The 26,037-nt window shown below is 53.1% G+C and overlaps 1 protein-coding gene across 4 annotated transcripts in view; it reads left to right on the forward strand.

Moving 5' to 3' along the window:
- SULF2 (sulfatase 2) overlaps nt 1-26,037 on the forward strand; it is a 113,006-nt gene that overhangs the window by 64,248 nt on the left and 22,721 nt on the right. For all 4 annotated transcript variants that reach the window (XM_059132920.1, XM_059132923.1, XM_059132922.1 and 1 more), the window contains 2 exons: nt 10,289-10,440; nt 20,994-21,163. In XM_059132920.1, the coding sequence (XP_058988903.1) occupies nt 10,289-10,440; nt 20,994-21,163 (322 nt within the window). The remainder of the gene's footprint in view (nt 1-10,288; nt 10,441-20,993; nt 21,164-26,037) is intronic.

Consider the following 26,037-nt stretch of genomic DNA (forward strand, 5'->3'; position numbering starts at 1 on the left):
AGCTGGTTTCTGGAGCCCGTTTTCATTTCTCTGGAGACCTGCGTTTTCACATACACCCGCACCCCGAAAAAGGAAGCGAGTTATATTTTGAGAACTCCCACCGCTCCTTTTTTTGGAGTGCTTACTCTGGGCCAGACATGATCTCATGTGTTGCTGTTCCCATTTTATAGATGGAATCACCGAGGCTTAGGGAGAGGCGCTCACTCACCCGAGGAGACAGGGCTCCAAGCCTGGCCCTCTGAGTCCGGAAACCAAGCCTTCAGAGCCACACTGCACCCCCTCTGCGTTGCTGGGATTCCCAGCCCAGGCACTACTGCCGCTGTGAAGTTGAACCCTCCTCTGTCGTGGAAGCTGCCCTGTGCCCTGTAGGGTGGCTAGCACATCCCCAATCTCCATCCCCGAGAGGCCAGCAGCACTCTCTTCACTAGTTGGGACAACCAGAAATGCCTCCAGGCATGGCCCCCAATGTTCCCTGGAGATCACTCACCCCCATTGGCCTGATACGTGTGGGGCATACACTGCACGGGCTCTGGGGTGACCTCGGCCACCTGCACTGACCCCCTTCCCAACCCCCAGCATTCTCATCTGCAGAAGCTGTAATAGAAATCCCTCTTTTAAAAAAAAGATTTTAATTTTTTGACAGAGAAAGGGAACACAAGCAGGGGGAGTAGGAGAGGGAGAAGCAGGCTTCCCAGCAAGCAGGGAGCCCAGTGTGGGGCTCAACTCCAAGAATCCGGGATCATGACTTGAGCTGAAGGCAGCTGCTTAACGACTGAGCTGCTCAGGTGCTCCTAGAAATCCCTCTTAATAAAACATTTAGTTGCTGCCTCTCCAGTTCTCTTACCCTCCTAAGGGTGGGGGAGGCTTAAAACGCTGGTGAGGGGCAGCTTTGCCCTGTGCGGCCTGTGTGTCTCACCCAAAACCATCAACCCGGTCACCCTGTCAGAGCTATGACTGTGCCCGCCTCAGACCAGGTCCTGGGCAGGCACCACAGCACCCAGAAGAGGTCCCTGCGTGAGGAGATGATGACAAACAAGAAAGCAAACGCTTCTGCAGATGATTTCAGAGGGTGCTGGGGTCACAGAGAAGAGAGACAGCCCGATGCAGAGGGCCAAGGACCCTGAAATAGGGCAATCACGGACAGCTCCGAGGAGGAGGCACCATCTGACCTGAGACATCACAGTAAGAAGGAGCCAGTGCCAGTCTGTGTGAGAGGGGAGAGGGCCCATGTGTGAGGTAGAGAGAACAGGTGCAAATGCCCTGAGGTAGCAGTGACTGTGGTGTGTTTTAAGGAACAAGAGGCCTGGAATGGCTAGGAGAGAGTGGGGGGGGGGGGGTAAGCTGAGGTAGCAGGACAGGTGGACAGGTCACCAAAGGGGGATGGCAAGAATGATCCTGGGTTCAGATCCTCCTGGCCATTTGGGGATAACTAGGCTATGGGAAGGCTAAAGGGGGGTCAGCCAGAACGGGGGAAGGTCATTTCCACTGCGAGCAAGGAAATGAGGATGAAGAAGCAAGACACATTCCTGTGACTTTGGGGACTTTAAACACCCTGATGGTCTTGCCTCTTTCATTTGGATTCCCAAATCCAAATGGGTCTGAGGATTCAGGATACAGCATTTTTTTTTTCACAATTTTCTTGAAGATTTATTTATTTTAGAGAGAGAGAGAATGAGCATGCGTGTGGGGAGGAGCAGAGGGAGAGAATCTTCAAGCAGATTCCCCGAGAGTGCAGAGCCCGACGCAGGGTCAGTCTCATGACCCATGAGCTCGTGATCTGAGCCGAAACCAAGAGCTGGATGCTTGACTGACTGAGCCACTGAGGCGCCCCCAGTTTACAGCTTCTGAGCAGCTGTCTCCTCAGGGGAGTCTTACAAAACCCCAACCATTTTTCTGCCTCTGAGTCTCCTAGCTCGGATTCAAAGTCCCAGAGTAGAGTCTGATTGGCCAAGCTCAGCCATACACCCACCCCTTAGGGCACCTTGATTGACAGTTGGGACCTTTGTATTTGGAAAGAATGGGGGTGAGTGGTTGTGGCTTCCCAGGGGTTACCTGCAGGAAAGTGTGTGTGTGTGTTCATGCATGTGTGGCTATATTGGTTCCAAAGTAAGGAGGAAACTGCCAAATCAAAGTGAATAAATATTTAGTGAACTATTTCTTTTTGAACATAAATACCAAAATGTAGCCTGATTCAACTAGTCAACCCCGGGATATGTTGGCTCTTAGTTATTTATCCATTATCGCTAATGCAGGATGTGGGTGGAGATGGGGGAGGGGGTTAATGCGTGTTGAGAGATGCCAGTGTCCTTAAAACAGCCCTACTGGTAGTTCCATCCAGATGGCCCTTGATGGGAGGGAGAAGGCTGCCCGCTGGCCCTGGGTGCTGTGCACCCCACCGGGTGCCACTTGCTAGGCACTTAGGACGTGCCAGGTCCGGTTTCACGCTCCTTACCCATGCCAGTTCCTTCCCTCCACGTGACAGCAGACAGTGGCTTACTCCCACGGCTGCCCACCAAGGCACAGGGGGGTGAAGTCACTCTCCATTCCGTGACCAGGAGGTGACGCACCAGGAGAGTCTAGCTGCAGAGACACTCTTCACTGTTTTCCCACATCGCCTCCGGTGTCACCCAGAGAAGTAACTCATGGCTGCCCCGATGTTCAGGACAACACTGTCACCCATCCCAGTCAGATCTGCTCTCCAGCATGGAGACATGGCCCCAGGATTCCAGTTCGTTTCCAGTTGCGCAAACCCTCCATCTCCCGGGGACCCAAGATGATGCCTCCATCTGCCCTCCTCTGCCAGGTTTACCGCCGGCTAATCTGAGTCACCAGTCACTGCAAGACCCAGCTTTCAGAGACCACAAATGCGATTAGTATAAGGCAATTTCAGTTAGATTCAGGGCTCGGAGAGATAACAGAAGGGCCTGCTTCTCCCATCAGACTCCGAATGGCTCCCCAGCAGCGCTTAACTTAGACAAATGGAGGAAGCATCCAGGAGGGGGACAGGCGCACGGAGCTTTCTGCAAAGGGCTGCCTGCCAGCAGGACCAGGAGGGAAGGTTTCAAAAGGCCTTGGGTGTTAACAGCCCCCCAGAGTAGGAGGTGGGAGGAGGTGGATTGACATCCGTCTCTGTGGGTACTTTATTAAATAAGGTATGAGCAGAGCAAGAAGTGGCTAGGAAGGGGGACCCATTGGTCATAATGAACCAACACTTAGCGGGCATCATTGCTGGGCCAGGTCTAAGAACAGGCACATCCCAAAGATGTCGTAGGTTCCATTCCAGGCCGCCACAGCAAAGCAAATATCACAATAAAGCACGTCAAATGAATTTTTTTTTTTTTTTTGCTTTCCCAGTGCATATAAAAGTTATGTTTACATAATACTGTGGTCCATTAAGTGTGAGATAGCATTATGTCTTTTAAAAAAAATGCACATACCTTAATTTTAAAATACTTAATTGCGGGACGCCTGGGTGGCTCAGTTGGTTAAGCAGCTGCCTTCGGCTCAGGTCATGATCCCAGCGTCCTGGGATCGAGTCCCACATCAGGCTCCTTGCTCGGCGGGGAGTCTGCTTCTCCCTCTGCCTCTGCCTGCCATTCTGTCTGCCTGTGCTCGCTCTCTCCCCCTCTCTCTCTCTCTAATAAATAAATAAAATCTTTTAAAAATTAAATTAAATTAAAATAAAATACTTAATTGTTAAAAAATGCTATTTTATTTTATGGCCAACCATCATCTGAGCCTCCAGTGCGTTGTAATCACAGATCATCGTAACAAATATAGTAATAATGAAAAAGTTTGAAATATGGCAAGAATGTGGCACAGAGATGCAATATGGCAAATACGGCAAACGGTGACACAGAGGGAGCAAATGCTGTTGGAAAAAGAGCGCCAGGAGGCTTGCTGGGCACTGGGTCCCATAAACCTTCAATTCGTAAGCCACACCGTGTCTGTGAAGCTCAGGAAAGTGACAGGGCGATAAGATAGGGTGTGCCCGTGTATGTCTATCTGTTCTTACAGCAGCCCACGAGGTAGACACTGTCATCATCCCCATGTTGTAAGCAGAGAAACGGAGGCATCAGGAGATTCAACTCACTGCCCAAGGACACACAGTGTTCAGCGTGGCAACCTAGCTCCTGGAGCCCCTTTAATGTGGAGTGGTTTTGCCAGCGTCACCTGCTTTGTCACATGTTGATCCTTTCTGTCATCATCACGTTTCCTCATTTATATCCACATCTGAGCCGTTGCGCTGCAAATCGAGAGCTTCCCGCACTGTGCGTCTCTTCTCCAAATCCTTCTACCTGTCCCTCGCCTTTCCATGCCAGCTAGCTTTTCGTTTCTTGGTTGCACTTTAATATCTCTTGGCCAGTTCTGCCCTTCCCCAGTCCACTTTCGTAACATGTCTCGGAGAGTAATCGTCAGGAGACAAGGAGACAGCCCAGCCACCCGCTTTGGTGTCTGTGCATTAACTGAGTCATGGATGCACGGGGACAGGTTTCCCATAGGCTGTGCCAGCAGCCACGTGCTGGGCCACTGGTCCTGATGTGCATCTGTTATTCACACAGTGGTTGCTTTACTGGAGAGCCAGTAGCACGGTCTGTGCTCAGTGCAAAATTACAGGCCACATACCAGGTGAGCTAAGCCGGAAGCATTCAGTTCAACCGTGGAAACCAACAATTGTGCATATGAGGACCCTGCAAAGCAAAGATGGCCTGTGATCGACTGCTCTATTCTTGTCCGTGCTGTGCCAGCATCGGGTCATTCCTTTGCACTGTAGACCCCCCTCGCTGCCGTGACCCATTTCAGAGTCCACTTCTGCATAACCAGCCCCACTTCCTGTGGGTTCAACCCAGCCCTGCTTCAAATCCTTGTGGGATCCCTCACCCCACACGAGGAATTTTGTTCATAACTCCGAGAGTTGGAAAAGTCTTCCTGCAACGGGCCAGATAGTAATATTTTGGATGTATAGCCACATGGTCTCTGTTGCAGTCTCTCCACCCTGCACTGTGTAATTTACATATTTCATAACAATATGTAAATGAATGGGTGTGGCTTCGTCCCAGTGAAAGTTGTCACAAACGCAGGTGGCAGCCCGGATTTGGTTTGCCAAACCCCACTCTCCACTAAGCATCTCATCTTCTTTTCCTTGGGCCTTTTCATGGCAAGTGAAAGAGCTCAACTCAGACCGAATTAAGCAAATAACAACAACCGAAAGTGGCGTGATGGGATTTATTGGTTGACGTAACCCAGGCTTTCTCAACTTGGCACTGCTGACATTTGGAGACAGATAATTCTTTGTCCTGGGGGGGCTGTCCTGTGCACTATAGCATGTTTACCAGTATTCCTGGCATCTATCCACTAGATGCCATTAGTACCTCCCCACTCAGCTGTGACAACCAAAAATGTCCCCGGTGCCCCCATGTCCCCGGATTAGGAATCACTAATAGTACAGAAAATGCTAGCATGAAGGTTGGCTTCAGGTAAGAGTAGACCCAGGGACTCAAACTAGTGTCTTTCTCTAGTCATCTCTCTCTCCTTCCTCCCTTTCACTGCTGCTCTTCGTGCTACTTCACGTTCATATAGACTGTCCCCTCTTGGTGACAAGATGGCTTCCAGCAGCTTCCAGTTTCTATCCCTTCAGCTTTGAGCCCATTGGAAGAACTTCTCTTTTCCAGTACCTCCCTAAAAATCCCAGGGCTCACTCTCATTGGCCCAACTTGGGTCACATGGCTGGCCCTGAACCAATGACAGAGCCAGGGGAATGTAGTGGTCTGATTGGTCCAGCTGAGATTATGCGTGTATCCCCGGGTCTGAAGGTCAGCGCGCGTGTACTTAAGTCAGGAAGTGGTGGCACCCACTGGACCACATTCGGGACCGAGCAGGCGAAACACAAGTCTCCACTGCCAGGTGGAAATCTCCACCCTGTGCCTGGCGCACGGGCGGCAGTGAATACTCCGTCCTTTTAGTTGATGCCAGCCTGCTCCCTAGGGGCAGCGCCAGCCAGCACATTATCAGTGGCCTTTCCTGGCCTGGCATTTAATTCCTCTTAATCTGCCTGCCAAGTTGTTCCTCCCCCGCACCAGCCCTCGGGTTGCTGCTCTCACTTTTGCGGCGTCCCAGACACGGAAGCTCAGTGACTCCGGGCTCCAGCCACGACATGGCTGTATTTTTAATCTTGATTTTAATTCTAGCTCATTCTCCTGGTTGTATCTCCCAGCCCTAGAGCCCCTGGGGCCCACGCTAATTTGCTGCCTCCCACCTCAACTGGTGCCGAAATAACCATTTTAAAAACTGCTTGGGGAAATCTAATCAAATGAGAGCAAAATCTAATTTGGCACTAAAAGCCTTTGACTGAAGCCCTGTGTTCTGGGGTCTTGTGGAGCCTGAATAATCAACTCTTTCGGGATTTTTTTTTTAAGGGTTGGGGGTTGGAGAGAGGAGAGAAATGTGAAAAGGGGGACTCCAGCAGAGGAAATCACCACAGACACTTTGATGCCCGTGGCATTGGATGGTAATGGGCAGGGGTGGGCTTCCCAAGGTGCCCCACTTGTCACCCCCCCAAAAAAGAATTATCCCACCAGCTGCAGCCAAGACTGAAACTCTGTAGCATTCTGAGTTGCACATTCTTCGGGAAGATCGTGGTCCAGATCTTTGGGAACAAACTGTAGACTCACCAGCCAGATTTGGGAGACCCGGGAGAGAACCCAGTTTTCCCAGTAGGACATTCAGAGCGCCTTTTCTCCTGGGCTTTCTTTCATTCATCTTTCTGAAATTACTTGTGGTCTTGGGTTCCTTTCAGAATGTATCCCAATTCCAGGAAAATACAAACTCTGATGCATAATATTTCAGGGGACTTGTGAATGCTTTTACATTTCCCTGCCATGCCCCCTGTTGTTTCTTCTCATGATCTCATCCCTCTACCCTATAACATCATCTTCTCTCTCCCTCACTGGCCTCCCTGTGATCCTCAAATGCCCCCAAGCTTGTTCCTGCCTCAGGACCTTTGCACTTGACATCCCCTCTGTCTGGAGCAGTTTCCCTTGTACTCCTGTTCCCCTGACTCATTCTCATCACTCCTCAGCAGCCTTCCATGACCACTCAACCCAGCAGTGCCTCCAGGGGCCCAGCTCTGGCCCCTTGCTTGCAACAGCATCCTTTTTTTTCTTTCATCGCTGTTTTTACCAACAGCACCACCCTTTTTTGTCACAGCCCCCAACTTGAATCTCCACCCCAGGAGAGCAGGGACTCTGGTGGCCTCATTCACTGTTGCTATTGCCTGGGACTGCTCCTGGCATACCATTGGGGTTTAATAGTTGTTGATATATGAATGATACATGCCCAGGCAGTATTACCCCCAAATTAAGCAGTTTCCTCCTGCTGCCATCCTGATTTTTACCATGGATGGGCACACTGATTTATTATTTCCTTAATATCCTCACCACCACGACCACCAGTCGTTTTACTCATCAGGCCCTCCATCTGTTTTTGTAAATAAAGTTTTATTGGCACAGAGCCACGCCCACTTGTTTATGTATTGTCTGTGACTGTTTTCTACAACTATTGAATAGTTGCACTAGAAACCATCTGGCCCACAAAGCCTCCAACATTTACTATCTGGGCCTTCACAGGAAATGTTTGCTGACCCCTGCTGTTTGTCATTCTTCCCCAAGGAGGAGGAACAGGAGAGAGGAGGGAGACCAGAAGTGTTACCAGAGTGGAGCTCCTTACATACAGAAAGACACATCAAATGTGAGGAGTAAGGTCATTGAGGCTTAGTAAGTCTTATTTCCTGGACTGGACTTGATCTCTAGGGGCTTCTCTAGCCCTCCCTACATGGTTCTTCTGCGGAAGAGAGGGGCGTACAGGTGGCAGGGTTTCTCACCGGCAGACTGTTGATCTTCTACACGGGATGGTGATGCTCTGCGGTGGGCCATCCTGACCACTGTGGCGTGTTGAGCAGCATCCCTGGCCCTCCTACCCCCTGGACGCCTGCAGCATGTCCCACCCCAACCTGTCAAAACCAGAAATGTCTGCAGACATTGCCATGTGTCCCCTAAGGGGCGAAACCGCTCCCGGCTGAGCCCCACTACTTTCAAAGGATGAGCGCAGCAGTTTGAATCCGCAGTGTTCCCGAAAGGGGAGCCAGGCCTTCCGCCGGCCCTGTGCTGGGATGCTGCTGCTCCTTTCTCCAGCTTCATCTCAGTCCTCACGCCCCGACACCCAGCCAGGCATCCGCCGCCTGGATAGTGGACGTTCCCCGAGACTCAGCCAGGTGGCCAGTTTCCCTGCCCCTCACCCTCAGAATGCCAGGGTCCTCTCTGGCCTGGCTTTGCTCTCCCACGCAAAGGGATGCCCCACCCTGGGCCTTAACTGAAGCTGCTCAGGACTCTCCCTTCCTATTTTCACCTCCTCTGGCACCTAGATCCTTCCAGGAGGTGTTTCCTCCGCTTCCAACTTCCCTCCTGGCCCTGCGTGCCAGGGGAGAATTGGATGCCTGTGCTGCCCTCTGCCCTGTGCTATGGAGATTCGGACGTGGCTGCTTGGGTCCTAAAGGGGCTTCCCACTCCCAGGCGGTGCCAGGTACCTGCCAGGCCTCCAGGAAAACCCCCATGGAGGGCTCCCACTCCATCCCCACCCTCTCCGCCCAGACCCCAAGGCAGCTCTCTATGCTTTCTCGAAGGTTCCAGGTAGAGGGAACCGTCTCATCCTCTGCTGGCATCAGAGCCCAGCCCCAGTCCACTCCTCCCTCTACGGATGTTCACCTCCCCTGTCTGTCTCTTCTCATCTTGGGCTCTGAACTGGCGCCCACTGAACACTCCCAGTTTGCCAGGCACGGCGCTGAGCGCTCTGCTGGCACCGTCTCTTTCGCTCCTTCAGCAGTCTGGAACTCTCCCATTCTCGAGCTCTCAGCACCGTCTCCCGCACGTCTCCGAGCCCCAGCATCCTCATCCAAAGGAGAGCGCTGGCGCAGGGCCTCTGTCTCTGGAAAAACTCTCACAGATTTTTCCATTTCTTCAAAATAGCTTTATAGGTTATAATTATTAAAAATCATCCTTGCTCATTGAGAAGCAAAAAGAACAAGAAAGTACCATAAAGAAGATCTGGTGTGTTACCTCCTCAGGGCCTGCAGAGTTTGGGGGTACATCCCCTTCAAGGGGAACCCGGGTGATTTTCCTTACGTATGCTCTGTCGTTGGTGTGAAAGGCGAATGTGGAGACGCACGGATGTCCAGCCCAGTGGGGTTTCGGCAGGAGACAGAATGAGCCTGTCCCCCAAGCAGCACCCCCATGCCCAGCGAGAACCCCTACTTTGTTCTTCAACACTATAGATCGGGTTTTGGCTCTCTAGGAACATCCTATGAATGAGATCGTACAGCATTCTTTTATCTCTGGTTTATTTCTCTTAACGCAATTAGCCTCTGCTACGGGGCGTGGCAGCGGTTGGTCCTGTCTCCTTCTGGAGCGGTATTCATTCCCCTCTGCACCTAGCCAGCGGGGTCTTCAACCATGCTTTTGCTGATGGGCGTCTGCCTTGTTTCTGGTTACTGGCTCTCATGACCAGTGCTGCACACGACTTCGGGAATGAAGGAATGCCTTCCGGCTGAGTCAATGCCCAGGATTCGAATCACTGGGTCAGAAGGTAGGAGTAAGTTCAAGGTTAGCGGAGTCTGCCGGTCAGGGCCTCCCTGGAGATGGTCCAGTCTGCACATCCCCTGGCAGGTGTATCGGGGGCCAGTTGCTCCAAGCCCCAGCAACAGGAGTTCATGGTCTATACTAGCCATTCTGCTCACCGTGCCGTAGACGGACTTCACGGAGCCCGTCAGCTTGAGTGGGAAAGAATCGCATCCTTATTTTTAGGAACCTACACCGTCGCTTAGCGTTGGCTTCCATTAGGAAGGTAGGACATGAACCACATAGCACAGGAGTCTGCAATTTTGTCATCCGGAGCAATCAATGATATGATAATATTCCACAGCGGGGGTGGCAGAGATCACAAAATAAATTCTTTTCAGTTGTCGCTACTTTGAAATTACTACTCTTTGCAAGCTAACATCTTTTTTGAAAGGGCGTTACTATACGGCAGATTCTCTTAACAGTTAGATAACTGTATTTCAGAATAACTTATTTTCTCTATCATCCTATATATTTTATCTTACACCTCTAAAAGCATTTGAGAAGGAGGCTCAGAGGGTAGCACTGTTTTCGTACCCTGGGGACACAGCGGTCGGGGACGGAGGAGACGTTCGCTCTCTGCTTTCTCACGTGGCCTCCTGATCCTTCTCCCCCTCCAGCTTTCTTCGGGAAGTATCTTAATGAGTACAACGGCTCCTACGTGCCACCGGGCTGGAAGGAGTGGGTCGGCCTTCTTAAAAACTCCCGTTTTTATAACTACACGCTCTGCCGGAACGGGGTGAAGGAGAAGCATGGCTTTGACTACTCCAAGGTAAGTCCTGCCTGTCCCTGGCTGGGGGACAGTCAGGAGCGTGACACGGGAGCTTAACTGCCTGGCTTCGGGGGCTGGTGACCTTTACTTCCGTGAGGGACCTCGAGCAGCCGCTGTTTCTCCCTATGTGCATCTCTCAAATAATAGTCTGTGTCGGAGAGAATTGGTCACAGGATGGCCAAGCAGAGTGTTCCTACGGAAAGTGTGCGTACAGATAGTCCAGCCCGATAGGCACACGTCAGCAGCGCACAGGGAGGACAAGAAGCCGACTGTCACGGCCAGCTCCAGAAGTCCCCGCCCATAACTCCTCCCACGGGGACAGCCTCGGCTCCGACTGGCAGCAGCACACTGGATTTGGCTCCTGTGGCTTCCCCCCACGTTGAGACCCATCCCTGCTGTGCCTGGTGGTGTAGAACCTTCGCTGTCATCGTGTGACATTCCGCTGTGTGGTTGTACCTCAGTGTCTTTGTTTGTTCTCCATGTCATAGTTTTTCAAGTCCTACTGATTTGTCTCATGTGAGACAGAGGATGTGGACAGCTCAGGGACTGCTCACGCCTGGGTGCACCATCCGGGTCAAGATATAAAGCATTTCTGGCCCCCAGAGGCTCCCTTACACCTTCCCAGTCAAAAGTCCCGCCCCCAAGGTAACCTCTGTTCCATCTTCCATCACCATGGCCTGGATTTGCCTGTTCTAGAACCTCATATCCATGGAATCACGTGGTATCGGCTCTTTGCGGTGGGACACCTGTGACAGTCCTCCCGCACCTGCACACCATCAGCAGTGCGTCCCCTCGTTGCCACGCACGTAGCGATGTTGTGCGGGTGGCAGGTGTGAGTCAGCGCAGCCCCTGATGGACAGGGTGGGCCTGTTACGAACAAGGCTGTGGTGAACACACGGCTTTGCACAGACGTAGGTAGTCTTCTCCTCTGGTTACACACCTGCGAGGCGAATCGCTGAGACGCAGGATGGGTTCCGGGGTTGAACCAGCCAACAGCCCCAGCCAGGAATGTTACAAGGGTTCCAGTTCCTCCACATTCATCAGTAGCACTGGTACTGTCTTCTTCGTTATTCTCTTGCCCTGGGTATAGTGGCAATTCATTGTAGTCTTATCAGAAAGGTTGTCGAGCATCACCCAAGTTAATACACGCAGAGTATCCGAGAGCCCCTGCCATACAGTGATACTCACTACAAAGTAGCTCAGATCAGGACAGCAAACTCTCTCTGTAGAGGACCGTATACTAAATATGTTACAGTTTACAAGCCTTACAGTCTCTGTTGCAAGTACTTCAGTCTCCCACTGTAGTGTAAAAGCCACCACAGGTAATATGTGGACAAGTAAGCATGGCTCGTGCCAATAAAACTTTATTTATAAAAATAGACAGTGGCCCTGGTTTGGCCCATGGGGTATAGTTTGCTGATTCTTGGTTTAAATGAGGAGGGGGGAGAGAGGAGGAGGAGGAGGAAAAGTATCATCTGAACTTCCCATTAAAAAAAAAAAATCTTTAAAAAAAAAAAATCTGGAGACCAGCGAATATTCCTGTCCCAACTAAATCTTCAAAGCCAACTCATGCATCCGCCTGCAGCTTTCTTGATCCATTCTTTCTCCGCAACATTCTTCCCTTCCCTCCCCCTTCCCCACTGCCACTGCCACTAGCCCTGGGCCTGGCTGACTGTCATAAACAGAGCTCTCTGGGTTAGGGGGACGATTCCTCGGGGCTGCCCTCCTTAGTTCCTCTCCCTCTGAATCACTACACAAGGTCCCCCCCCCACCCCAGGCAGAAATGACCAGGAGACAGGCAGTCACACACACACAGGACAGCAAGTGAGAAGTAGGGGAGACAGTAGGGAATGGTAGGGACTGTGGAGAAATGTATCTGTCTAAGAGGGGAAAGCCAACTCAGATCAGACTTGTCAGTCCCACATAGAAAGGTGAGCCCAAGATGGCCAGGTTTTCTCATTTTTCAGCAGAAGCTACAAATGTGTGCATTTTTCCCTGTGAACGCTCCTGATTTTGAAATACTGGCAAGGCACTCAGACTTTCCTAACATCCTGAGTGAATCAAGTTTGCCTGAGGGCCAGACCTGACCCCTGGATGGGCCACACTGTGCTGCTCTTCTGCCCGCTGCCACCCCCAACCCCCAGGACTGTGCAGTGAGCTTCTCTTCTTGGAGGCAGCGGACTGGGGAGTTCAGAGCCCCACTTCCACACATTATGTTTCCTTCTTGGTTATGCTCCCTACTCCTAAGAGGCTCAATTCCCCAGTCTGGAAAATGGGCACACCCCTGCATGAGTAATAATGTGTACATCTACTTACTGAGCCCCTATGGTGGCCCAGCCGTGCTGCATGTTTTGTGCGTCGCGTTTCTGACCTTCCCAGCCATTATACGTGTGAGTAGACTAGTTGGATTTGGTTGTGTTACTCAATAACTATTTGTTGAGAGCCTGCTCTGTGCCAGACACTGTGTCAGGTGCTGGGTGTTCAAGGATGAGCAGAGACAGACCCAGGCGCTCACAGTCTGGGATGTGGAATGTGTCGTTACCTGGGGAGTGATGCGCAGGTGTTAAAGCCAGAACACAGCACCGGGTAAAAGCACAGGTATGCACACATGCGCATATGCGCACACGCGCGCACACACACGCCAGCCCTGTCCCCTGTTTCAGCACCCCCCGGTAGGAGCCAGTTCAAGCAGACCAGCCTTGTCAGTTATTACAACCATCTCCAAATCTTTACTAGTGCTCTCGTGCCCTGAATTTATCCAAGTGTTCTCCATCTTCTCGTCCATGAATCCTTCCCCGAGAGCCCTAAACGACAGGGTTTATTCTTTCTTGAATCAGACTGGCCTCTCTCAGTCGCTTGGAAACAGAAACAACTCAGAATGGTTCACCTGAAGAGGAAACGGACCTGCCGATTTAACTGGTCCAGCAGTAATGGCATCAGATATAGCTGGATCCAGGAACTCAAAATCAAAATCTTTAGGTGGTGGTTTCTCCTCTAAGCTCTGTTTTCTTCTCTCCAGCGCCATTTACAGTCACTCCCCTGCCTCCCTCCCCTCCCTTCCCTTCCTGTCCATCCCCCTCACCCTTTCCCTGCCCCGGTAGCAACATGGCTCTCCCTCTGTCTTCTCACCGACCTGCCCAGCTAAGAGTAAGGGAGTCTCCTTCCCAGGATTCCAAGCAAGTTTCATTGCATCTCATTGGCTCTGGATGAGTCACATGTCTGCCCCTGAACCAATCAGTGTGCCCAGGGAGGGAAGCAGTGTTTCAAAGGGCTGTAATCACATGGCTCCACTCCTGTGCCGGAGATAGGCAGGTCGGGAGCCCTGCCGGGCAGCCAGACCCTGGAACATCAGCTGAGAATAGACCCATATGAAAATGAAAAGCTTCCACAGAAGAAAGCTGAACAGATGCTCCGTGGCCTAAAAACACCCTATCCCACTCCCCTTCTGGAAACACGAGCACATTTGGGGGATCCCTCCCCCCTTTGACAGGGGATCACTACTGATGTGTCCCCTCACTGAGTCTGGTCAGTTCAGGCCCTGGTGGCAGAAACCACATGTGACATCACCTGGACAGCGCCCCCTCCCATTGTTCTGTGTCTCACTCTGCACAGGGCAGATCTCCATGCCCTCCCAGGTGAATTAATTCCAAAGTGCTGGTGAGGGGATTTATAAGCTACAAATACAAATTGTAGTGTCTTGGGGCTGAACCCGCTGCTTCCCTCCTCCTAGACTCAGCACAGGCAGATCCTCCAAAACCTAGAAAAATCCACCCCGTGCTTGTTAAAATTCCTCACCACGTCCATGCCTGGTCTCAGAGCAGCCCTGTAATCAAGTTATCCAGGGACACTCAGAGTCCCTTTGGGGCTGATGACGGGACACACAGCGGCTGTTCTTCCACCCCGTTTCCTGCCACAGACACATCTCCCCTGTGAATGAGAGGAGCCCTGTGGGAGGATTCCTTGGCCCCCTGTTAGCGGAGGCCTGGGAACAGAGGGGATGGGGGCCCTTTGGAGTCAGAGCTGGCGCAGGTCCAGGGTTAAGACCTGAGACAGGCAACAGGCAGTGGGGGCCAGAGCGTCGGGAGGGAGCCAGAGGGAGCTGGGAGTTTCAGCAGAGGCCGAGCCGGGGAGCCCATGCTCCAGCAGCCTGAGGAGTGAGATAGATGTCTCTACTGGGGTTCAGTGTAGGCCTCAGTGGCTTCATTAGGTGGCCCAGCTGGGGAAGAAGTGACAGTCCTTCCCTCGTTCCTTCATAAGGCCCTTTGAGGACTCAGTCCTGAGTCACTATTCCCAGGACCAGATGCCCTACAAAGGGTCCTGATGGCAAGGTGGACAGAGAGGCAGCGACAATGAGAGAGGAATTATACAGCACACGCACTGAGAGCCCGAGAGGGCTGGAGAAGGTGGGGCTGGCAGTGAAAGGAATGACTAGGGTCAGATTGCAGAAGAGGATCTGGAGGAGCTCCAGGTAGGGAATAGACAGGGCCCAGGTGGCACAAAGGCCCTGAGGGATGGTGTTCTCCGTAAACTTGTAGAGACCACCCTTTGATCCCGAATTTGTGCTTCTCTATTCCGGAGAAGCCTCCCTCATATGCAGGAGGGGAGCAGGTTGAGTTGCTACTTGCAGCTTTGTTTGTTATTGAAAGAAGTCACTGTAGGCCACCAATGTGGGAAGCGATGAAGTGACCATGAAGGAAGCCTACACTGGAGGATTCTAGAAAAAGACAAGGGAGATCTGTGTGTAAAGCCATCAGAAGGGCTTTGGACCTAGGGCTGAAGGCAAGAGCATGCTGCAGAGAGAGCTCCTCCAGATCCCTGTTCAGAAGTCACCTACCTAGACCACTGTGTGTCATGGGCACTCCCCCAGCTGATCACCACTGACCCACCACACCTGTGCGGAGCACTGGTCCACTTATGTCTGTCTCCTTGCATTAGAATACAAGACCCTGGAAGGCAGGCATGTGGATTCGTTGTGTTCCCTGCTGTGTTTGTTGAATGACTAAATGAATACGCACAGTGTGATCTGATCAGACTGAACAAGATGCCTAAAGCAGTGCTATAAGGCATGTAACAACACATCTGAAAAAGTGCTTCCTGGTAATGGACAAAAGGGGTCAAGATCATAAGCAGGGGTGAGGAGTGGACTGTTTTCAGCTTCGTGTGGAAAACACAGGCATGTGATTCCTGAGGAAGAATGAGTAGCGCTTAGACGTAACATGGAGCGGATCTGGTGAAATCACTGTGCATGATACAGAACCGACCCATGTGTTTCTCGCCATAGCCTACACTGCATATGCCGTTACTCTTCAAAACCAGCACGAAAGGAAACTGAGGCATAGAGAGGCTAAGAAACGAGGCCACCCGGCTTGTAAGTAGTAGAGCTCAGGATTCAAACCCGGGGCCATCTGGCTTCCAAATCTGTTCTCTGAACTAAGGCCCGTGGGCCAAGTCCTGCCCACCAAGTGTTTTTGTCGAAACTTTGAGCTTAGAATGGTTTTTCTATTTCTAACTCATTGAAAAAAAAAAAATCCAAAAAAGAGCAGCTTTCATGACACGTGAAAACGACATGAAATTTACAATTCACCAGGCCTCTTGTTTTACTGGAGCGCAGACATGCCCGTTCATTTACTGGTGGCTGCTTTCCTGCTGCAGGGACTAGTGAGACATCTGGCCTGCAAAGCCTCACACATTTCCTAGCCGACCCTTTACAGAAAAGCGTTGTTGATGCTTAGTGTAAACCACCATATACTCATTAATAACTTTGTGGGGGGAAAGCGATGGAACAGATAAAAAAATACAAAGGCCTGAGGTCTTGCTCTGAGTACATTGCTTGTTTGTTTCATGACCTTGGTTTCCCCATCTGTCAAATGGGCACGAAGTCCACTTCTCAGAGTTGCCGTGAAGGTCAGTTGAACAAACATGTGACAACAATCAGAGCCCATGTTCATCGTGGGTTTTCTTAGTGCCGGGCTCCTTGCTGAGTGCTTATATGCATTTGTCCCGTGCTCACACCACCATCTGGAGAAGGGACTGTTATTGGGCCCATTTTTTAGATGCAGAGACTGAACTGCAGCAAGGTAGTGGTTGGCCCACAGATAGCAGGTGAAAACAGCTGGGGAGCAAGCCCAGAGTTTCTGACTCCAGAACCCTCGGCTTCATGAAATACGATTGCTCCTTAAAGCGATGGGACTCTCTTCTGAACACAAACTGCTGTAGAAGCTTCCCCAGGGGCAGGATCGGCTCTAAGATTCAGAATAAAAGTTTGACCTGCTGCCTGGGGAGCCAGCGGCTCAGAAGAGGAGACCCTCTGTTACAGGTTGACTTGCCAAGTAAGAGAATACCCAGAGGTAGGCTGGAGGGCTGCCCCCTGGAGGGAGGGGGACACCCTCCCTTCCCTGTTCCACCATGACCCTCCAACCAGGTCTCAGGAGCAAAGCCATCATTCTCAAGGCACAACCCTAGAGCAGCTCATATGGGCTGCCCAATCAGACAAGTTAACTAGCCCTCAGAGCCAGGAGACTCCAGTTTGGGGGGGATAGCCTGAGAAATTTGGGGTGAACTGGCTTATCTCACCCAAGTTTAGACAAGAGGTAGAACCCCAGGCTTCCACGGGATGAAGTATGTGGATCTCCCAGAGGGCACCCATGGGACACGTTTCTCTCAACACCCAGGTCCAGGCAAGAAGAGGAGCTTCCCATCATGCCAGCTGTGGTCCCTCGCTTGTCCTTACAGTCTCTGTCCCCCGTCCCCAGCAGCCAGAGATAATCCTAAGCAAGTGAAAACTTCCTATCCCTTCCAGGTCCTCTGCCTTCTTGCTGCTAATGAGAATGCTTTTCCTCACCCTGCACAGGACTGTGATCACCATGGGGACGGAGACCCGTGACTATGTCCCAAGCCCTTAACAGGAAGCCCAGCACCCTGGGAACAGGCACCCAACAAGTATTTGTTAAGTGAGCACATAAATGAGAAACAGCAGCAAAGGCCAACCCTGCAGAATGAGGCAGGGCGTGAGACGGGCCAGCCCGGCCTGTCACCAAGCTCCCCAGGAGTGCGCCCCACACCCCACAGGCTCCCTTGGCTAAATGACCATTTGGGGGAAATGGATGCTTTTGCCCAGAGCTGCAGGCTAGCAATCTCCACAGATGCACTGGGTTCCTCTTGGTTTACTGATCAGAGTCGGTCGGAGGTCATGATGGAGAGGGAAGCGGGACACTGCTGTGGCTGCTAAGCTCCAGTTAGGAGCAAAGTCCCCAGAAGCTGGCATCACCGCCCACCTGCACGGGCATGGCCGGGAGGGCATCGGGGGAAGTTTAGCTCCTCACCTAGGAGAGCCGGAATGGGCCTGGCACAAGGCTACAGAGAGGGGAGTTCCTCATAATCTATCAGCTGATCTCCAGGTTCTAGAAAATCCCCTCCCCCGTCTCACTCTTCCTGTTAACAACCCACATCCTTGACTCCTTCCTGGCTGACCCAGCACCCAGTTCAGCTTGTCCAGAACTTAGCACCCCTGCCTTCGCCCTGACATTTTCTTTCTCCTGGACCCTGCCACCCCATCTCTATACCCTTCACCCAAACCAGAAACCAGGTGGCAGGGCGTGAGGTGGGGGAGGGGGGTGTGACTGCCCCTCTCCACATGCAGCCAATGGACACAACCTGTCTACTGAATCTGCTCCCAGCCGTGACGGGACAATGCCACTGTCCCCCTGGCCCAGGTCCCCGATCCCTCCTCACTCTGATGTCTGGATGCTCTGTATTGTGGCCAGAGACCTGGCGTGTCCTCGTGGGCCCACCTGTGGCTCACCGCCCACCCCTGGAATAAAGGCAAGTGTCCCCTCCAATCCACATGGACAGCCAGATGCTGTAGCCGGCGGAGGTCGGCAGAGCTTTAGCTGGCGTCCAAGTGGCTTGGAAGAGGACCCCAGAGGGTGGGTGCTCTCAGATACGCGGGAAATCGGCCACACCACCAAGACGGCCAGTGTGAGCCCGCTTGCCAGAGCTGGCTCCATGCAGGGCGCTGTGTCAAGGGCTTTTCATCTCCCAGCACTTGAGCCCCTCCTGGCAGCCTGGAGAGGCCGAGCCGCTCATGTCAGCACACGTTTCTAAACATGTGATATCACAAGCCATAGGAGTCCCCATGTTACCCTCCCCGGGAGGTAAACAGCCCCCTGCTAAGGGCCATGGATGCCTTTGTTCTATTGCCTGTGCAGATATCCCAAACAATACGTAACATTTGGTGAGGTTTTCGCCTGCACACAAATGGTGGTGGATCGTGCATGTCCCTCCACAGCCTGCTTTCCTCACCCAGCACCAGGCCGGTAAGGTCTGTCCGTGTCTGTCCAGGTGGCTCAAGTTTGTGCTTTCTGGGGGCTGGGTCATTGCACTGCGGGTCTCTCCTGGGAAGGGATATTCGTGGTGGCTTTTCAGAAAACACGTTTAATCACAGCCAACTAGGCATGTCATTCCAAAAGCAAGCACTGAGGGTGGACTTATTACAGAGAGCGGCGGCGGCCCTCCCCGTGGCTCCCCACCGGCCCGAGGCAGCAGGTTTCAGTTGCTGGTCCCCACTGTGCTCATGGCCACGTCCATGGGTCCCTCTGTCCTTTTAAGAACTTTCCCAGCCCCTCCAGGTCATTCTCCACAATGTAGCAGGAGCTCTTTGACTTAGGTGACCTGTAATGTTATTTTTATGTGATAGGTTCTACAGAATCCTCATAGAAAACCTTTGTCATTCCCCAAAAGTAGTCATAAAAAGTACTCCAGGAAAAGTATACAAAGTAGCAAGTAAATTTCTCCCCCAACTCTCCCTCTATCCTAGACCCCAGTTAGCACACTGATATCTGTGCTTCTAGATTCTTCTTTGGTGCTCAAAAGCAGATGGAGTTAGGGGTTTGGCTTCTCCTCTATACCCTGCCACCCTCTGTCCCCACAGAAAGATGGGATTTTCCTGGCTTGAGAGTAACTCACTCTTTCCCTCAAAAGTGTGATCTCAGACAGCTTTCCATCGCAGTAACTACGGACTTGCTTCCATGCAATGTCTGTCCAGTGCTGCATTGTATGAAAGCAGCATGAACTCATTAATCACTTCCCTATTGCTGGTCACTGCAATACATTTCTGCTTTATGAACACAGCTGCAGGGGCCGTCCTTATGCATCGGTGCGGTGTCAAGTGTCCCAGAGGGCGTGTCTTGGAAGCCCAGGCACACCCGTGGGTGTCCGACCTACGGTTCACTTCAGGCTAGAAGCTGTAGCCACTTCTTGACATTTTCGTCTGTAAAATATTACCTCATTTTGAAAGTGATCATTTCGGACAGAGCTGCTCCCCAGGGAGCATCAGGTAAATTTCAGGAACTTGTTACCTTCTTGGGAGATTAGCAGCTAAAGATTTTTTTACCAAGTTCAAGATGAGGTTAGGCAAAGCTCAGCTTCGTAGCTGAGCTTTTAAGGCCCTCAGTTTCTGCGTGTCCCTCTTCCTCCCGTTCCTCTCTCATCCTGCCCGGTGTCTAATCAGGTCGCACCTCTCAGGCACACACACACACACACCCTGCTTTCCTCCGTTTGTGCTGCTCCTTCCTGCTGACATTCCCAAACACACAGCGTGCTCATTTTCTGCCTCAGAGTCCCTGCATCTGTCGTTCCTTCTGCCTGGAACACTTCCTCTGGATCAGTGATTCTCAGCCCTGGCTGCACACTGGAACCCCTAGGAGCTTTTAAAAAGCCCAGTTCCTGGGGAAAACCACAGACTAATTAAGCCAGCATCTCTGGCAGTAGGCTCACACCTCAGCCATGCTCCCCCAAGGATTCCGGAAGGCAGTTGACGGTCAACCCCAATGACAAAGATCTTCCCGTGCCCAGCTCATCACTCAGGACTCAGCCCCAATGTCACCTTCTCGGAGAGGCCCTCCCTGACTGCCCCAGCTAAAGTATGCCCCCACTCCAGCTCCTTGGTCACAGTTTATTTCCATCATCTCTCACACATTTGTCACTGTCTTGGTTCTGGGTTTACATGGTCGGCTGCTCCTGCCCCCAGCACAGCACTCCGGGAATACAGGGATGTCCCCACCCTGTTCAGCAGTATTTCTGGAACTTCCAAAAGACTTCAGGTTTAGGAAACAAGACTCAGGAGGCCTGAGCTGTGTGACATTAGGCAATTCACTTAACTTCCCTATGCCTTAATCTCTCGTTCCGGAAAACAAGAATTCACATCACCCCTACTTCCTGCAGTTGTACAAGAATTAAATGAACTGATACAAATAAACACAGAGCTACTCCTGGCATTCTGTGAGCACTCAAAAGTGTGAGCTAGTATTATTTTTATATCCATGACAAATGGACAACAGATCGCAACTTCTCCCCATCCTCCTAAGCCCTTCTGCTTCTTTTTCTCCATTAGCGCCATCTCCTTGCTCACTGATTGGCTTTCTGCCCCTGGACGATCAGCAACCCACCTCCCCCCAACCCCCACCCAGGGATGGGGCAGGGATTGTCTGTCTAAATGAGTACAGTGGCCCGGCTCCTCACACGTTTTCCTATCTCTCCCCGCCCCCCCCGCCCAGGACTACCTGACAGACCTCATCACCAACGACAGTGTGAGCTTCTTCCGCACATCCAAGAAGATGTACCCACACCGGCCCGTCCTGATGGTCATCAGCCACGCGGCTCCCCACGGCCCCGAAGACTCTGCTCCCCAGTACTCGAGCCTCTTCCCCAATGCGTCCCAGCACATGTAAGCTCCAGCACCCTGCCCGCAGAGCCGCTGGGTGGCGTGTGGATGGGAGGGTCAGGCTTCAAGATGCTAATGGCAAGACGGTGACAGAGCCTTGCCTTGTCTCAAATCCTCCTGGTACAAAGACCCCAAGAACACATTGCTCACTTGCAGTGACACTGGTCGCAAATCAGCCGGACTGGCCAATGGGCCAAAGCCGGCAACAGGTGTTAAGTCAGGACCCTCGTCCTCCCCTGACCCCAGGAGGTCTGTGCGTACATTGTGATATAGTGGGTGTCCTTTGTGATCCTGTCTATTTTATGCATTTCAAATTGTTTTTTTGAGAAGGGGTCCGTAGCCTCATGAGACTGTGGGTACTTTCCACAGCCTTTCCTGAGCCATTGGCTACGTGACAGGCTCCATGCTGAGTCTTTACACAGCACTGAACCCCTGAAGAGTCACGACGACCCTCGAAGTATGATTTATCCATTCCTGTGTAACAATTATCCCGACACTGAGCAGCTAAAACCGCAAACGTGTATTGGGTCACAGTGTGTGAGTCCACCTGGGGGCGGCCTGTCCGGAAGGCTCTAGCGCCAGGCCTCCTGCGGTCCTAATCCAGGTGTCAGCCCAGGCTGCAGCCACCTGTGGCGCGCCCCCACGGCAGCCCCTCGGCACCAGCACCTCTCCGGAGGGTTGTTTGGGTGTCCTCACCGCATGGCAACCAGCAGTCTTCCTCCAGAGCAAATGATCTAAGATGGAGGAATGGACTCAGAGGCCTGGGGTAGGCAGAGAGAGGTCGAAATGGAAGCCAGAGTCTTTTTGACTCTTTGCCGTTTTCTCGTGGTCGCACAGACCTGTGCTGCCAGTGTGGGAGGGGGGACACAGGGTGTGGATGCCAGGAAGTGGGGGCCATCGAGAGCTACCGTGGAGGCTGCCTACCACACCTGGCATTCCCAGTTCACAGATGAGAAGACCGAGGCACAGAGAGGCGAGGTAACTCGGGGCCGGGAAACCACAGAGCCAGATTCGGGTCCTGCCCCCAGCCCCACCTCCTATCTCCCTACCCACCCTTCCCTCCTCCTCCCTCCAGCTGGCTAGTAAATCTCTCTGGAAAGTTCTCTCGCTCCCTGCCTCCAGCCACCTCCCGATTAGCAGTGAGTGATACCCAGCAGCCCTTGCTGTGACATTGGGGCGACAAGGACAGGGCAATTTGGAATCCGCCTGAATATTCCGGGTGTTTAATTGTCATTATAATCAGACTGCGTTGCCCTCCTCTGTCCCCTCACTGTAATTACTTTCTGACAGCGCCCAGAGTGGCTCTGAGAGGAGGAGGCAGTGTGCTCACCTCCCGATCCCCTGGTCTTCGGGGAAGAGATCGGACAGATGGCGAACAGCGTTCCAGGAGCCGTGGCAGCCCCGCCGGCAGCCCCGCCTCTCTGCACATCTGAGTTGCCCGCCGGCACCCCCAGCCCACTCCGAGGGGTGTGGGCAGCTCAGTCCCACCTAGGGAGGCGCCAGGGGTGGGGAGCCGGGGTGGGGGGGGCAGGTCGGCTCTGCTTCTGCGGCTTCTCCTTTAAAAGAGGTGCAGGCATCCCTCCTCCCCTTCAGTCCTCGAGTTTCATGAGATTGTTTGACATTGCCTGCTCATTTATTTTCCCTTTGAAATGAAAATTATAGAAATTGAACATGAGGAACGCCTGCTATTACTTACCCAGAGAATCCCTGCTGCCTTGTGAAGGAGGGGTATGTTTGGAGGGCTCTCCTGTCTCTGGGGTATAATCATTTGCAAAACAAAACCAAAAACCAGAAACTTCTGCAGCTGGGATATTTAATTATGACAGTCAAGGAGGGGGGTGAGGAGGAGACAGGGCCCTGCTGGTGGGTCAGAGTTCTAGATCTTTCTGTCCAGAGGCTCCTGTCCAACTGCTGCCCAGTCAAGCTTGGTGTCCCCTTCTTGACGTGGACCTCGTGGGCTCTCCCAGACGCTGCCTGATGCGGGGTCCCACACCACCTGCCTGGGGCGCCATCCCACTTCCACACATCTGGGCACACACACAAGTTTCAGACAGAGACACGCAGACTCAAACGAACACATACATGCCCGTGCAAACATACAAAGATACACATAGATACACACATAGATACCCAGACACACACAAAGATACCCAAATGCACTCACAAACATGAACACTGTACCCATGGACACAGATACCCTCACAGATGCACACATACGCACAGGCACAGATACACAGACACAAGGATACAGACAGATACACAAAGACATAAACACAAGCACAGGTACACACAGATGACATAGACCCAGACACACAGGCGTGTAAACACAGATCCACACACAGACACACAACGCAGACAGGTGCACACAGAAGCACACAGAGACATCCCAACCCCCACCAGCGCCCAGAGCTCCTTTTGAGGTGTGGCATCCGGGGTCCAGGCCACGAGGACAGCCGGGAGACAGTGGGTGTTAGGCGGGCTCCAGGGGCGCAGTGCGGGGGCGGAGGCGTGTCTTCCTCCCCAGCAGAGGGGAGCGGCGCCGCCTTCAGGCCTGTGGCGAACACACCACGCATTCCTAGGATGCTTGAGGAGGTGAGGCTTTTCGCTCTTTGTTCGGCCAGCAGCTGGGTTCCTGTGAAAATGCCACCTCCTCCCTGGAGGAGCCTGGCCTCCTGCCGGAGACCAGCAAGCTGGCCGGGGCCTCAGAGGGTCCCCAGGCCCTGCTGGGCTCCCGGCTCTGAGATCCTGAAGAGGGCTCGGAGAAAGGGCTTCAGCAATCCTACCAGGGCGGGCCCGACACTCACCCCTCACTGTTCTCAAGGGCAGACACCAGCCTAATAGAATCTAATAGATTCAGGGATGATTGTTCAAAATTGCATCCTGGAATCCGGCCCCTTGGGCCTCCAGGAACAATTTTCCCATACCGCAGAACAGCTCCAAGGGCGTGTCTACGCAGTCCCTGCCCCCAGCAGCTCCCTTCCAGCGCCTCCATGGGGGAGGGGAGCTTGTTCCTGGGAATGTTCTACACGAGGGTCAAGCCCTCAGCTGGCCCACAGGAGAGCCAGGCCTTGCCCTTGATCAAAAGAGGCGGCTTATGGGGGGGGGGGGGGGCTGGATTTAGCGGTGGGAGATCAACCAGGCACTTGAAGCAAAGTCCAGAAGGAATCTCCAGGCTTGTGACTCACCCCCACGCTACCCAGCAGCGGTCTCCATCACTGTCAGCAGCACCGTGCCCTCTCCCCAAGCACCCTGAGGCTCTGACACCCCAGGGCTGCGGACTGTCCTGGTGGGGCACATGAGGCACTGGGAGCTTTCTGCCCCGTCTGCAAGGCCCGCTCGCCTGCCCTCGCTCCCCACTCGCCACCCCTTGCCCCCTCTTGCTGTTTTGAAAAACCTTTGTCTTCAGTGAAAATGCAACTTTACTTTCAGCTCTGACTGGGGAGGGGGTCAGATCTGAGGGGAGCTAGACCAGCGCAACGGATGCCACATTCTGTGGGGTGAAGAGGGCACTTCCCATCAGCGGGGCACCCCACCCAGGATACTTCGGCACATTGGTGGGGTGTGCCCAGGGCTCAGATCCCAGGGCCTGGTATGAGCTGAGGCAGCCAGAGGTGCTTCTGCTTTGGGACGGAGCCCTAGATGACTAGAGTCACCTGGAAAGTGCCAAAGCCATGAACCACATTGACCTCTTTTGGCCAAGGAGGGCCTTGGCCAAAGTCACGGCTGAGCCCCGACGGACAGGAGGGTGTCAGGGAGGCGATTATATTATGGAGGCAGTGGGCAACCATCGACCATAGCGGCTCCTGGAGTTCCAAGCCCAGCTCTGCCTCTGGCAAGTTAGTCCCCCTGCCGGGCCTCCATGTGGTCCCTGGGGCAGGAAACAGGCACCTGCTCCAGGGGCGGTGAGTGGTGAGGAGAGGGTAGAGGTGAACCCTCCGAGCTGTGCCCCGTACGCAGAATGTGGGAGGTGGTCTGTAGACCCCAGAGGTTCTGGTGATTTGTTCAGTATGACGGGTCATCACAGCAGACCCCACGACAGAAGTGCTCCCCCGCCCCCGCCTGCCCCAGCTGCACCGCCTGCTTTTGAGACTGTGGGCAGGTCCCCCAAGCTTCTCTGACCCTCTGTTTCCTCTTCAGTAACTGGGAGATGAGAACAAGCGGGAAGAGGAATCGTGACAAACATACTTTCGGGCACCCCCTCACGTTTTGGGCCGTACCTCCATGACTACTATTAACTTGATTTTTTAGATTCTTTTTTTTTTTTTAAGTAATCTATTGCAAAAGGAAGCTCTGTAGTCATGTCTTCCCCCAGTAACCCTCCCTTGCCCAAGGCAACTGAAGGATCACGGCTAGGCTAGGGAATTCGAGTGGGGGGCCCGTGCCTGCTGGAGGCTCTGGGCCTGACCCTCTCCCCATCTTAAGAAAGAGCGGAGCAAACTGCAGGAAGGTGTTAGGGGTCTCACACCAGACTGACTGGGGCCTGACACAGCAGGCGGGCTGGCAGAGCTGCGCCGGGGAGGACTGATGTTCTCACTGTGCGGCTCCTGGTCACTTAAGGCTCGGTGAACCCTGGTCCCCCCACATGCACACCCCGCGCTGGGGAACGCTGGTGTAAGACTTAGCAGAGCCCCTGATGCGCCACCGCAGCTTCCCCAGATGGGCGCTTACGCCGTGCAGGATGCTGTCATCCTGAGACATGGGGGTCTGGGGACTTGGGGACTGGGGATCTGGGGACCTGCAGGGCTGGGGACTTGGAAGACTGCAGACCTGGGGGGGGTTAGGGGACTGGGGATCTGGGGGGCTGGAGGGCTGGGGACCTGGGGGCTAGGGGACTGCAGATCTGGGGGACTGGAGACCTGCAGGGCTGGGGACTTGGA

Source organism: Mustela lutreola, chromosome 9, assembly GCF_030435805.1.
Source record: "Mustela lutreola isolate mMusLut2 chromosome 9, mMusLut2.pri, whole genome shotgun sequence".
NCBI lineage: Eukaryota > Metazoa > Chordata > Mammalia > Carnivora > Mustelidae > Mustela > Mustela lutreola.